The sequence below is a fragment of the Gouania willdenowi genome, chromosome 8 (assembly GCF_900634775.1).
Source record: "Gouania willdenowi chromosome 8, fGouWil2.1, whole genome shotgun sequence".
Classification (NCBI taxonomy): domain Eukaryota; kingdom Metazoa; phylum Chordata; class Actinopteri; order Blenniiformes; family Gobiesocidae; genus Gouania; species Gouania willdenowi.
In genome coordinates, this window is record NC_041051.1 from 12,952,996 (window position 1) to 12,965,759 (window position 12,764).

Below are 12,764 nucleotides of genomic sequence, written 5' to 3' on the forward strand. Positions count from 1 at the left end.
GCTGTATCTGTACTGCGTGTGTGTGTAGAGAACTCAGTGTACTGTTTTTGTGTATGAAGATGCGCAACCGTGAGGTGAAGCTTTGGGACAGCAGGAAGTTGAGCTCTTCTGTCAGTTCGGTGTCCTTCAGCACTGCCAGTGGGTGAGTCTAACATATCTTACATAAAGACTGACACGTACTGACAGTAACAGTGCCACATCAAACTCCTGCTCAGGTTGGAGGCAGATACTCAGAGGTAAGAGAGTCTTAAATGCTGCACTGTACTGGCTTCTGTCAGGATCAGTAGGGTCTGCAAGCAGCAGAAAAAAACAGTCTTTTCTCCCCTTGGCTAGTTGCTTGTCATTTCTCCAGTCGTGTGGTTAGTTTTTCTAAACCGTACTGGAAGGACAGCAGAAGTGTGGCTTGACTCAGTGACAGGAGTGGAAAGAATGGGGGAAGGAGGAAAGCAGATTGGGTGAAAGGGAAGTTTATTCATTTTGTTCATTGGATTTAAAAAAAAAAAAAAAAGGCAAAGCCAAGTTATTTCATAAGAGACAAAGGGCAGGTAATAGTGTATTAGACTCCACCCCCCTCAAAAAAGAGAAATAAATAACAAATCCTAATCATACTGTAAATAGATAAGACAGAGTGCTATTATTATGGACTTACTCAACTCTACTTGTTTAACTGAAGATGACTTTTGATGAGTAATTTTCTCCAATGAAACAAAAAGCCTTTAAGCATCATCACGTTAAAATCATGTTAATCTCTTTTAGCAGCAAAGTTTTTTCCAAATGCAGTGATTTACTAATCAGGTGATTTTACTGGATGTTTTGCCCAGTGCTATCTCAGCTTGTAAACATAAGAATGTCAACTTTAATGTGCGGTTTGTAGCTGCTGCTGGCAAACAAGCTGTTAAACCTTACTTTCTCTCTGTCTTTTGTTTCCTCACAAACTGAAGCTAAACAAGTACATTGCCTTGGTTATTCAAGATAACATGTAAACCCTGTGAGTTTCCTGCATTTTCATATGCGTTTGTTGAAATACCCAGTGATTATTTTACTGGGTGTAACTTTAAAGGTGTGAGGCTATACGCTGTACGAGACATTTTATACGATGTATTAAATGTCTCGCATTACATTACTTTGGGGTGTTTGTCTAAAAACTGTCAGTAGTTCACATCCACTCATCCAGGTGCTTGGATATTCCTGCTGTAGTAAAATAAAGGGTTAATCACATGATAACTTAGGTTGTGCACTGCCTTTTATTTTTCTCTTTATATACAACTTTCTCATCATTCAACTTCTAATACACTTTGCGTTTACATTTGCTGAAGTTTTTTTGCTTTATTGTATATGGCTAGAATGCTAATAATAGTTTTTCAATAGTCTTTAAAAAATCTACATTTCTACAGCATAAAAGTTAGCATCAACTCGAAACCTAAAAGCACCTTTGGAATAATTCTGTATGAAGTTTGTTCTGCCTACCGCCATGTCTTTACCACCAGTATCAAAAAGACATATGCTGACAAGATAGACTCATATTGATCTAAAATCAGCATTTTTTAAATGTTATTGTGTGTGTAAAATAATGAATAATTGCGTTCTATTTCAGAGTTGGGTCAGCTTGTGTCTCCAGTGTATGACCACCATGCATCAATCCAAATGGGATGAGATGAATGAATGATAATGATTGCAGCCTGCAGTAGTAGAAACTCAAAGTTAACCATCTAGTGTTGGCATCATTGGCCTGAGGTGCATGACATTTTATTATTTTTCAGTTGCCTGTTTTAGGTTAAAAGGACTGCATTATGTTTGTAAGTAACTAAGAGTTTGTATTGGATTGGCTGTGCCCTTTCAAAAAAATTTTTGACAGTTTTCCTCGGAGTTTTATAACATAAAGAGGTCTGAGATGATGAGCCAGTAATGTTGGGTTGTGGGTGGAACCAAAACTGAATTGAAAATAACAAAGAAGGAGAAATGTTTATCTTGCGTATTTAGGCTTGTAATGGTCTGACAGAAGTGTTTAGAACCGAGCAACGGTAGCTATTACTACTGGTTCATTTTAAACACCAATGGTTTCTGGTCTTTGGAGAACACTATGCATCTCTGTTTACTACCCCCTCCGTTCTACGCTTAATAAGGTTAATTATGCCTCTGTGCCAGCTGCAATGTGATCTTTACAACTGTGCAAGATTGCAACCAGATTGGTATCTAAATGCCTCGGATGTCATGGTAATTGCCTACATATCCTTGGATTCAACAGTGCTCAAAGAAACTATATATCCAACACTCTACGTAGATTCCTTTTACTTGTAGTTGTGTCATAAGAATAAGTGTTAGATTTAATAAAACTGGACCTTTGCAAAAGTTTTGGCATTGCAATACATATTTCAGTACCAATACTCTGCTTTTGCTTTTGGCCTCAACTGCACAAAAACCTCTAAGAGAACGCATTTGCGTATGCACACACATCCATATTTTGTTACATCTCATCATGGAAAACCTTTGTTGCTGATTATACCAGATTGCTATGACCTTGGGCCTGCCTGCTACTAGCATAGATGTTTGATTGGAAAGGACATAAGTCTATCCCGGGGGAGCCAAAATCATAGTTTTTTAAACTCAGTTAAAGGTTATTCAAAGAACATGCCCTCTAAGACAAGCAGCGCTGACAGATTGTAGACTACTGTAATATTTTGTATTATCATACCTTTATTCAACTAGTAAGTTCAGTGAGCTGACAGATTTAGGCGTTTTGTGAATGGGCGGGGCTAACCCAGGTGTGATACTCTTCCTCTACTATTTTTTATTTCTGTTTGTATGCGGGTCACGCTTGTGTGCGAGGCCAAGGCAGTGGGTGTAATTGAGCTAAACTTCCTTTAATCAGATAGTTGGTGAAGAGGCTTGAGCTCCATAAGGAAACCAGTCTTTAACTGAACAGTCCCCCCCTTTTCTCTGCTTAGCCCAGGCGCTCTAAAATCAGTCCCAGATGACGGCTTTCCTGTGGGGATTAGTTGCAGCTGCAGCCATCGCTTACCAAAGCCCACCAAACACAGAAGAAACACTCAGTGTTTGAGTGATAGTTTGACCTTGCTTTTTGCACAGAGTTCACCTTTTACGAGAAAGTCGAGCTTTGCTGTTTGGATCCAGCTCAGAAACTATTGTTGATGATGAAAAACTGCAATCTTCAGGTGATCATTGAGGTCGAGTTCACAGGTCAGATGATGCGCGCCCTCTCTGCTCTCTGTGGGGCTATGTTTTTAATAAAGATGTGACTGCACATGCTCTGTCAACTCTGACATTAAAACGTTATCTGGAATCAGTTAGTCACTTTGTGATTCAATGAAAGGGAAGTTGGACCAAGAGATAAAGATGAAAAAAGGAGGAGGGAGCCCTGAAACCTTAGAGAAACCTTTTTTCTTCTTCAGTAAACTCCTCCCTATAAGCTTTCTCTCACCCCAAAACAAATGTTTGGGTTAATCCTTCATTCCTTGTCATTGACTAATGAGCGAATTAACTTCAAGGTTCCTATTTTGGGTAGTGCAGCACGCATGGCGCTCCTTGAGGCCAATTTTTTTATTTAAATTATTAAAGGTATGGACAGAAGGTGCATCGCCTATGCTCTTCATTGCGCCCACTTCATTCACTTGGATCAAACTTCCTCATTATTCAGTCTCAGTAAGATAAACCTGCCTGATAGGAGAGGCAAAAAGGGAGCTGGCTGTGGTGGTCCTCAGTAACAGCTCATTCAGCCATCTTGCAACTACAACACCTTTGTCCCAGACCACTACTGGCCCTTAGACAATTTCATAATGGGCTACGTATCTGAATTACAGTAAGTCAGAAAGTAATTCACAGATTCCGTTTTCTCGCATTGATATTTCTCTATCAAAACGTGGGTGAAGTGTCTTGCCCAAGGACACAATGACAGATACCACAGGAGCGACTGGCAACTGGAATTCTCAGTGGTCTCCCATCCAACTACTAACCAAGCCAACTACTGTGCCCTGACGCTATTTGGCAGTCGCCATTTTGACTCTCAAACTAGCACCAGGAAAAGTGCCTTACCACACATTTTTACTAGAATTTGCTACTTTTCACATGTGCCTATGTAGAAAAGTTAGACTGCAAACTAGAAAGCAACATTTCTTTCCTTGGGGACATTACTTACTTTGCATTGTGTTTATGCTCCTTACTTATACGTTTGTTTAAGAAGTGCTGGGTTTTCAAATACGCTGGTGCCTGGAATTTGACTTTAGATGTCTCCAAACTAAAACTAATGGAGCTGTTCAGTGGTGATAAAAACAGATGGAGGTATGTGGAGCATTTGGCTGCAAATCTTTAATATAATTCACAGAGGGTTTTTGATTTCATCCCACAGGTATGCGCTCAGCACACCAGGGATCAGTAGGACCCTTTTGTGTGATCTCACCACAGGAGGAAAAATAAAAAGTTTAACTCCTACTCCTTCTTTCTTCCCTGTTGACCCTTAAATTTTCCATTCACTTCTTGGCCTACAACGCTGAAGTAAAATAAGTCTCTCAACATGACGTAGAATTTGAGCGCACGCACACACACACATGCACACACACACACACACTTTAAAACAGCAGCAGAGATGCAGTCCTCCAGAATCTGGAATATCGACTATTGCATTGCTCTGCTTTTGGTATAATTGCCTTTAATAACACTTTGACTAAATAAAAAAGGTCATCTCTAGTATCTGTCATCTCTTCCTCTGTTACATGAAGAAGCTCCATTAGCTTGAGTTTAATAGTGCTGTGTTGAAAGAAGGGATTAACTGAAGCTAAGCAGGGAAATGAAAAACATAATTAATCAACATGTTGAGATTATGTGTCCCGTGTTGCTTTTGTGTGTTTATCATCTCTAACATATTCCTCATTGTATAAAGATATGTAAACATGTTAAAACCAAACAGCTAATGTTGTTTTCCAACCCCCTCACTCGTACCAAGTCTTTTAACACATGCAATTGTTTTGTAAGATTTACGATTGTCACTTATTCAAGAATCAGGTACAGTCATGCAGCGAGGCTCCCGTTTTTGAATCATTCCCTGCTTTTGGACGCCATACTTCCTGGATGTCTGCCATCACTTTCTGCTGTGGCGGAGGGAACGACTCGAGTGATATAGAGAAGTGTGTTTCTCATTAGCAGATGGTTTCCTCTGCTCCAAGTCCCGCCTACCCCCACAATTCAGTTTGATTTCTGGGACTGCCACACATTGGTATTCCGTCACTGCACACCTTATGATCTCTAAAAGAATAATAGATGTTCAAAGGGAGGAAAAGGGAGGCTAGAATGTGGGTGAACAAAGACATGCAGGAGTTTCTAAGCACAATGTAATTCATACGCATGCACATATAGCAAAGATAGAAATAGACGGTTAGATAAGTCTAGTATAAAAGTTAAAGTACATTTAACCTCCTACTAACAAGAACTCACATGTAAAAATGGTGAACTTTCTGTTTGAAACTTCTGTGTGTTGCTACTGAGAGGCTGTGTTTTTCTCATCATTAATATATATATATATTTTTTCATTATTAATATAAAGCTTTGTGCATGCCTATTTTTTCAGTCTTACTTTTGCCACAGAATCTTACCGCTTAACGAAGGTTGTAATATTTCTCTTCTGACCTTCTTTTGCTACATCATTTACTTTGAGTATGTAAGAAAAAATTGATTTGGCAATATATCACAATATTTCAACGCGCGTTTATCGTATCGATCCAAAAAATTTCCAAATTAATTTTTTTAATCAGTTTTTTTAACAAGTAATCCATTTATTTGGGCTAACATATGCCTAACACGTAAACGCCCGGTCACAAGGTGTCAGACCTTGCTAAACTACCTCACTCCTCGATTCATTTTAGCTTTAAACTTCATTGCACTTTATTTTCATAAAACATACTCGGCACTTTTATAGATGTATGTAATTACTGTGGTTAATTTAAGAACTTAGTAGAATCAGATTCTGTTGTAGAATCATAAGTTCAGCTTTTTTGAAAAATGTATTTGACATTTTGATAAACCTACCACTTCTTTTTGATGTTTGTACTGGAATTAAATTACTATTTACTTGCTCTCGCAAGTTTGAAAAAATGTAAATAAACTGTATTTCACACTATTTTGTACTTGTAAAGGTGAAATTTGTAATTATTGGTATGGCCATATATCGTGATGTATATCATATTTTTTTTTACTATCGGGACATATTGTATCGTGGCATGTGAATCATGAGTCGTATCAAATCGTCAATTTCATGGCAATGCACACCCCTACTAACCTAGCCTGTAAGATGGATTCTCCTGGTGTTCACAAACACCAGAATCCATCTTGTGCTGTTCCCGCCTTTGACTTTCAAAACCGAACTGAAACAATTAGAACCAATCATGAGGCAGTGTTGTGGTTTAGGGCGAGATATACGGGTGTGACGAAGGCAGAAGCGCTGAAGTAAAACTAGCGCATGCACAGTTGCGGGATTGAGGAACTAACTGGGCTACCGCTATTAGCATAGCTCCGAATCAAAATAGAAAAATGTCGACGCAGGAGGATGAACGTGTGGAAGCTGCTATGAACTCAGTTTTAGAAGAATCCAGCATTTCCTTTTTGAAAGAGCAACAGCGAGAGGCACTTTTGGACGGTAAAGACGGCAAAGCGGAGCGTTGTTTTTGTTGTAGCAGCGTCTCTGCGGCGCATGCTGATGACTTCATAACCGTCAATGTTATAGCAATCACATACCGTGTGATTGAATATAACAACTCATGGTGGACAGGCGCTTCGCCCAATCAGCTTCCAGCATTCTGTTCATGTCCCTCCCTGGTTCTGAAAGGATTCGCCAGACACAGACCCAGATCGATGTGGAGAACTCGAGTTAGAGGGAGGGGCTACACATCAATCTGGGACTTGCCAGTTTACACCCCGATTTTGAATGCAGAAATGTAATTTCAATCACTAAGGAATATTTTCCTTTGTAGTTTTTCTTTAAGCCTTAATTTTACACCAATATTAAAGTCCTTGTTTTGTATATCGTACTGCTTTTTTTTTTTTTTACTCTAAAACAAGCATTAAACAACATAAGTAACTGCACTGCAGAATATACTGTAAGTAACCACATCTGCTACTCAGTAACAATCCAGGCTAACTCTGTCTTATTTCAAATTTTGTTTCGGTAAGCTCAAGCATCCCATCGTTTTACAGAAAAGGCTGGCCCTCAAAGCGGATTGTCTCCTCATCAGATTCAGCCTTTATAATTACACTTTCCATGATAGAAACCAGTGATCAGTGATGCGGACCTGCTTTTGGAACTCGAGAAAACAGAAGGAAACTCTTTATTAAAGGCAGCCTGTGATTGGTCGCAGGTGGGCAGCATATGCTGCTGGCTGATGTCGCTTGATGTTGTTGGCTCTATCCGCTCACGTTGGGGAGACATGCTGGTGGGGTAGGGGGAGTTCATATTCCACGCTTGGTTTAATTGGAAAAGTTCTGAGGCATGTGGTTCTTCTGTGTGTACGAGTCTGTTGTGCATTTTCTGGTAATTTATTTGTGTTAAATCACGTAGCAAGGCACGTACAGTATACTGCACTGTGTCTGTCCTAAAATGTGCATATGTGGTTACTGGAGAGGATAAAAACACTCAAAAGACTGGATACCATCACTGCCTGTCAGATTTCACTTGTCACTATGGAAATATTATGACAACACAGCAGCTCTGCACCTGTGCAGCCTCTCTGTTTTTTCTGCCCTGGGTACATTTTTTTGGTTTTTTTTTTCTGCGAGTGTTCTGGGCCTAAGCAGATTAAAAATTTCATCAAAAGGTAATTGCCAGGAAAGCTGAGGAGGTGGTGTTGGACAGAAAAATAATTACACTGTTGTGAAAAGCAAGTTGAAGAGGAGAGGAGAAGGACCCTTAAAGAATTCCTTATGGGGTGTCTGTCTTTGACATTTACTCAAAGTCCTTTGTTGAGACTAGCTAACATTATTTCAGTGAGGTCAATTAGTCAGCCAGCTCTTGTGTAGATGCTTTGTGTGAGCTGGCAGGACCAGAGGAGTGCAGAGCTTTGGACAAGCAGGAGGTAGACAGGGACTCAGGACTGGGAGTGTAAGCTCTTATTGTGCTTTGGCAGTGCTTTGTCCAAAACGTAAAAGAAAACTATGTTAGCAACACAACAGGATAGGAACTGACTATTCAAATGCTTTATTTTACTCTACTTGACATGAACAATTCAATAACCTGTTCAACTGCTGCGTCGTGTTAATTAAGAAGTTGCAAATATAGCGATTTATCCGCAGTCGTCGGTGAGATGTACCAGGTTGATTGTCCATGCATGGTTTGTTACACTTCATTGCACCCCATGAAGTCTTAGGAGTCTTTCATCCATGGCACCCACTGAATCATGTGTGACTGCAGAGGGTGGGGGGTACCACTTTGTGTAACGCACAGGTGTCTCTAACAACAGACCCACAGTGAGTAGGAGAAGCAGCATTCAAATGGAGCTGGACACACACACACACACACAGACACGAGTGTATTTGAATACAGTGTGCCGCACTGTCATACATACTCATGTACATGCCCAAACGAATCATCCGTTTCTCTGTCTTTTTCAGCGCACACAGACCATCACAAAACAGCATTTATCATCACACAGTAGGATTTGACAGTTGGAGCGACGTAGTTCAAACCATCCATGTATTTCTTTAGCCAAGCATTCGAGCGCACCAGAGGCAACACTTGTAAAAAAAAAAAAAGTAACTTTTGAAAATCAACAGTAGGAAATTCACTCTCATTTCTTAACAAATCTTAATCAAACTCCTTGTTTGGTTTATATTAACTGTTTTTTTTTCCTGCTATGGGTTATATAAGAATCAGAATCAGAATCAGAAATGTTTTATTTGCCATGTACAGTTTTGAGGACAGTACAAGGAATTTGACTTGGTGGTTGGTGCACAAAACAAGCAACAAAAAGAAATAAAAGAAATAAAAACAGAACAACAAAGCACAACCCAGCAACAATAATAATAATAATAATGATAAATATAAAGGATGAGGGATAAATAAAGGATAGATAGAGAATAAAGGATAAATAGGATAAATATAAATATAAATATATATATATACAGTGCAGCAGGTATCAAGCTGGTGGAGGTGGTGATCGGGTGGGGGGGGGGGGGGGGGGGTTCAGTGGGTGACTTGGGGTGTGTTCATGTGGATGGTGGCAGAGGGAAAGAAGCTGTTTTTGTGTCTGGAGGTTCTGGTCCTGATGGACCGAAACCTCCTACCAGAAGGGAGAGATTGAAACAGTTTATGACCGGGGTGGGAGGGGTCGGCCACAATCTTTCCTGCACGCCTCAAAATCCTGGAGGCGTACAGGTCCTGGAGGGAGGGCAGATTGCAGCCGATGACCTTCTCTGCAGAGTGGATGATACGCTGCAGTCTGGCCTTGTCCTTGGCCGTAGCTGCAGCGTACCAGATGGTGATGGAGGAGCAGAGGATGGACTGGATGATGGAGCTGTAGAAGTTCACCATCATCTTTGTTGGCAGACTGAACTTCTTCAGCTGCCGCCAATCACATCTGTTAGTTTGTTAGCAGAAGCATCTCGGAGCCAACGGCTGCTATACTGTTGGAAAAACAGCAGCATAGTTAGCAAATGTAGTGATGAAAACATTGTCTTGTTTTTTGATAGCTTCATTTAACATCACAATTCAGTTCAATATCAGCAAATAACCACTTTTTTTTAAACAGTGGAATAAGGCACAGCAGGGCAGACTATAAATAGACATATTACAAAAAATACAATAAAACAACAAAAAAATTTACATGGACAAGACTCAACATACACACCACCAGCTTGGCATAATGGTATCCAGGTTGCTAGTATTTCCAGTAGTTACTACCATGTTGTCAATCAGATAAAACATAAGTCAGTCCATCTGGGTCCAAATTCTCCAGGACCGGTTGCCATATCTAGATAAATCCTTTAACACTGCCATGAATGGTGTAAGTCAGTTTTTCCAGAGGAAGTAGTTTCAGTATTTCCTCATACCAATCATCTAGTGTCGGTATGTCCTTAGAAATCCAAAAATTAGTACTAGTCCTCTTTGCTGCATATAGAAGTATTCCAATAAGTTTAACATTATAAGTGTTCTAGTATTGACTGTAGTTCCAGGTCTTGACCGATCAAAGACCATTTCTTCCTTTACTTCTCCCTAAAACTTTAGTATCTTTACACAATCCCAAAACATACAGTATGTATATACTGTACTGTATGTCCCTACTTCTGTATACATTGTCTTGTTTTAGCTGTAAAAGTGATGTTCACCCATGTTTTGTGAAAGCTGCAGAGGATGGTCCCACATTTTTTTAACCTGTACCTGTATTTCATCCAGTGTCCACCCAAACATACTGCCAAAGTGTCTTCCCAACGCACTTCTGGTGTTATTACGGATTGAGAAGTAGTGCCAAAACAATGGTTGATGTTTATCTTTTGTCTCTCCACGTAAACACACCAATATGACCAAAATTGCAGTGTTTCACAGGGTAACGCCATATCAGGGAACACAATAAACAAACCAGAACAAAAAGAACATCAAGCGAATCTCTGTCTTCCTTGTCTGGTAAAGAAAGTCAAGAAATCATGGTAAGAATTAAGGAAAAACATTTATTTGATATCAGAAATGTAACTTCGAACATTCTACGATATTCCCAATCCCACAATGCAATGTGCAAAACTTTTCTGAAGTTCAAGTCAAATGACCATTTGTCAACAAACCCACTGTTTGGGATAAAGTCATAAATGATCTTGCAAGCATAAGTTTTCCCATTTTTCGAAGGATTACATTTGATTTATTGATCTATGAGGCCTACACCATGTCTTTATTTGTGTTATAAAAAATGTTAAGATCGTCCACAGCAGCTTTAACTGATCACTATATATTCTGAGTTGGCTGATTACCAGGATAACACAATAAAGATGTCGGTCCAAGTATTTGTGTGATGAATCCTGCTAAGTGTAAAAATAGTTTCAAGTGAGCAACAAGTAAAGGTGACATTTATTATAAGAGGTGTAATAGATGGGGATTAACTCCCTGTTTGATACACTCTTGTCTTTCTATGTGTAGGATGATATTCTCTCTAAACTTTCATGAGTTTTCTCTTTTGGTTCTTCCAACAGTTCACAAACACATATGATTCTCTTGTTAACTTTTGTGTGGACGGTCAGCCCCTGAGTTAACCTCATGCTTAGTTTCTTAAAAACATACTAGTTTTCTGTTTTCTTTCTGCCCAAACAATTTTAGATTTTTTTTAGATAGTCTTTAGGATCTTATCCACAGTAACTGAAATATTCAGTAGTAGTTAAAGAAAACACACAGCAGCTGGACTTAACTGAATATTTCTTTCATGGAAATGTTTACTGTACCCCACTGTTTTTCTTTGCCAGTGGTTTTCTTTATGTGCCAGCTGCGTAGGTTTAGTCCTAAAGTGAGAGTGAGGGAGCACAAAGCACTGCAGACAAACCCGTTTGACCAAAAGACCAACTCAATGAAAGAATGTGGCCTATTTGTAAGAAAATATTGGGACTTTATAGTAACTTCTTGTTCCCCCGGAGTGCAGTGGGACAAAGCTGGAAAGCTGCTGGGTTTTTCACTCTGACCGATGCAGGTGGTGTTGGAGAGGGAAAAAAAACCTTTCAGTTGCATGGACAAATGACAGAGGAAGGACATATAAGCACTGGAGGAAGTTCTTTTCTTGACTGTTTTTCAAACATCGTGGTCCATCCACGGTGTGAGCTGGCACCCAATATAATGTCAGTACATTCAGCAACTAGTCAAACACAGAGACCTAGACCTAGTTCTTATAGGTTTAATTTTATTAAAACTAGAGAGTTCTACAATATTGTTCTAAGAGATCTTTATATTCATCCAAGATTTCTGTTGATTTACTATTATACGTATATCTACTCTTGATTACTTCTTCTTCCTTTTAGCATAAGTCCACTTTGTTATCTATGCCAAGGAGGTAATATTATTATTGGCGTTTATTTATTTATTTGCCTGTGAGCTCAATTTGTATTGACCGATCTATATGACATTTGACTCAGTTTTGTCAGGTTGGTTCCTCAATTACCCCACTGAATTTCATCTTGATCAGATACGGATTTTATTGCGATTTTGTGAAAAGATAAGGCTGCCCAAACTCATAACTACTGTATCATTATTAATGAGAATAAAAATGTCTTACAAGCCTTTAAGGTGTAAATGATTATGGTACCATGATCAGGATCACTGATCCAGATCAGAGCCGTTTAGAGAGAGACTTGCGACAACGGAAGTTCGAAATGCTTGACCGTCACCTGGTTCCAGGGCCGACTCTGGGCATAGGCGAACCAGGCGGTCCCTGGTTCAAGAAATAAAACTTGAAATAAATGGAGATAAAATTGAGAGTGTCTTTGATTCCAAGTTCTTGGAAGTCGTTCTTGGAAGTCATAATTGACTCTAAATTACCTTGGAGGCAACACATAAATTTGATAAAGACAAAAATCTCAAAAACAACAATATTTATACAGTACACCATCATATGTATGTGTATACAATACATGTTAGTAATAATAATAATTTACTAACATGCTTTAATGCACACGTTAATGGATTTAAATATGCTGATAATAAATATAATACTATCCAATATGATTATTTAAACGTCTTAATGTTCAAAAATGCACCACAAACTGTCTACTCCGCTCTAGCTCTATTGTGCTGGAAT

The 12,764-nt window shown here is 39.2% G+C and overlaps 1 protein-coding gene across 2 annotated transcripts in view; it reads left to right on the top strand.

Moving 5' to 3' along the window:
* The window catches only part of LOC114467874 (mitochondrial import inner membrane translocase subunit tim16-like), a 130,754-nt gene that overhangs the window by 39,801 nt on the left and 78,189 nt on the right, over positions 1 to 12,764 (top strand). For both annotated transcript variants that reach the window (XM_028454371.1, XM_028454369.1), the window contains exon 9: positions 60 to 142. In XM_028454371.1, the coding sequence (XP_028310172.1) occupies positions 60 to 142 (83 nt within the window). The remainder of the gene's footprint in view (positions 1 to 59; positions 143 to 12,764) is intronic.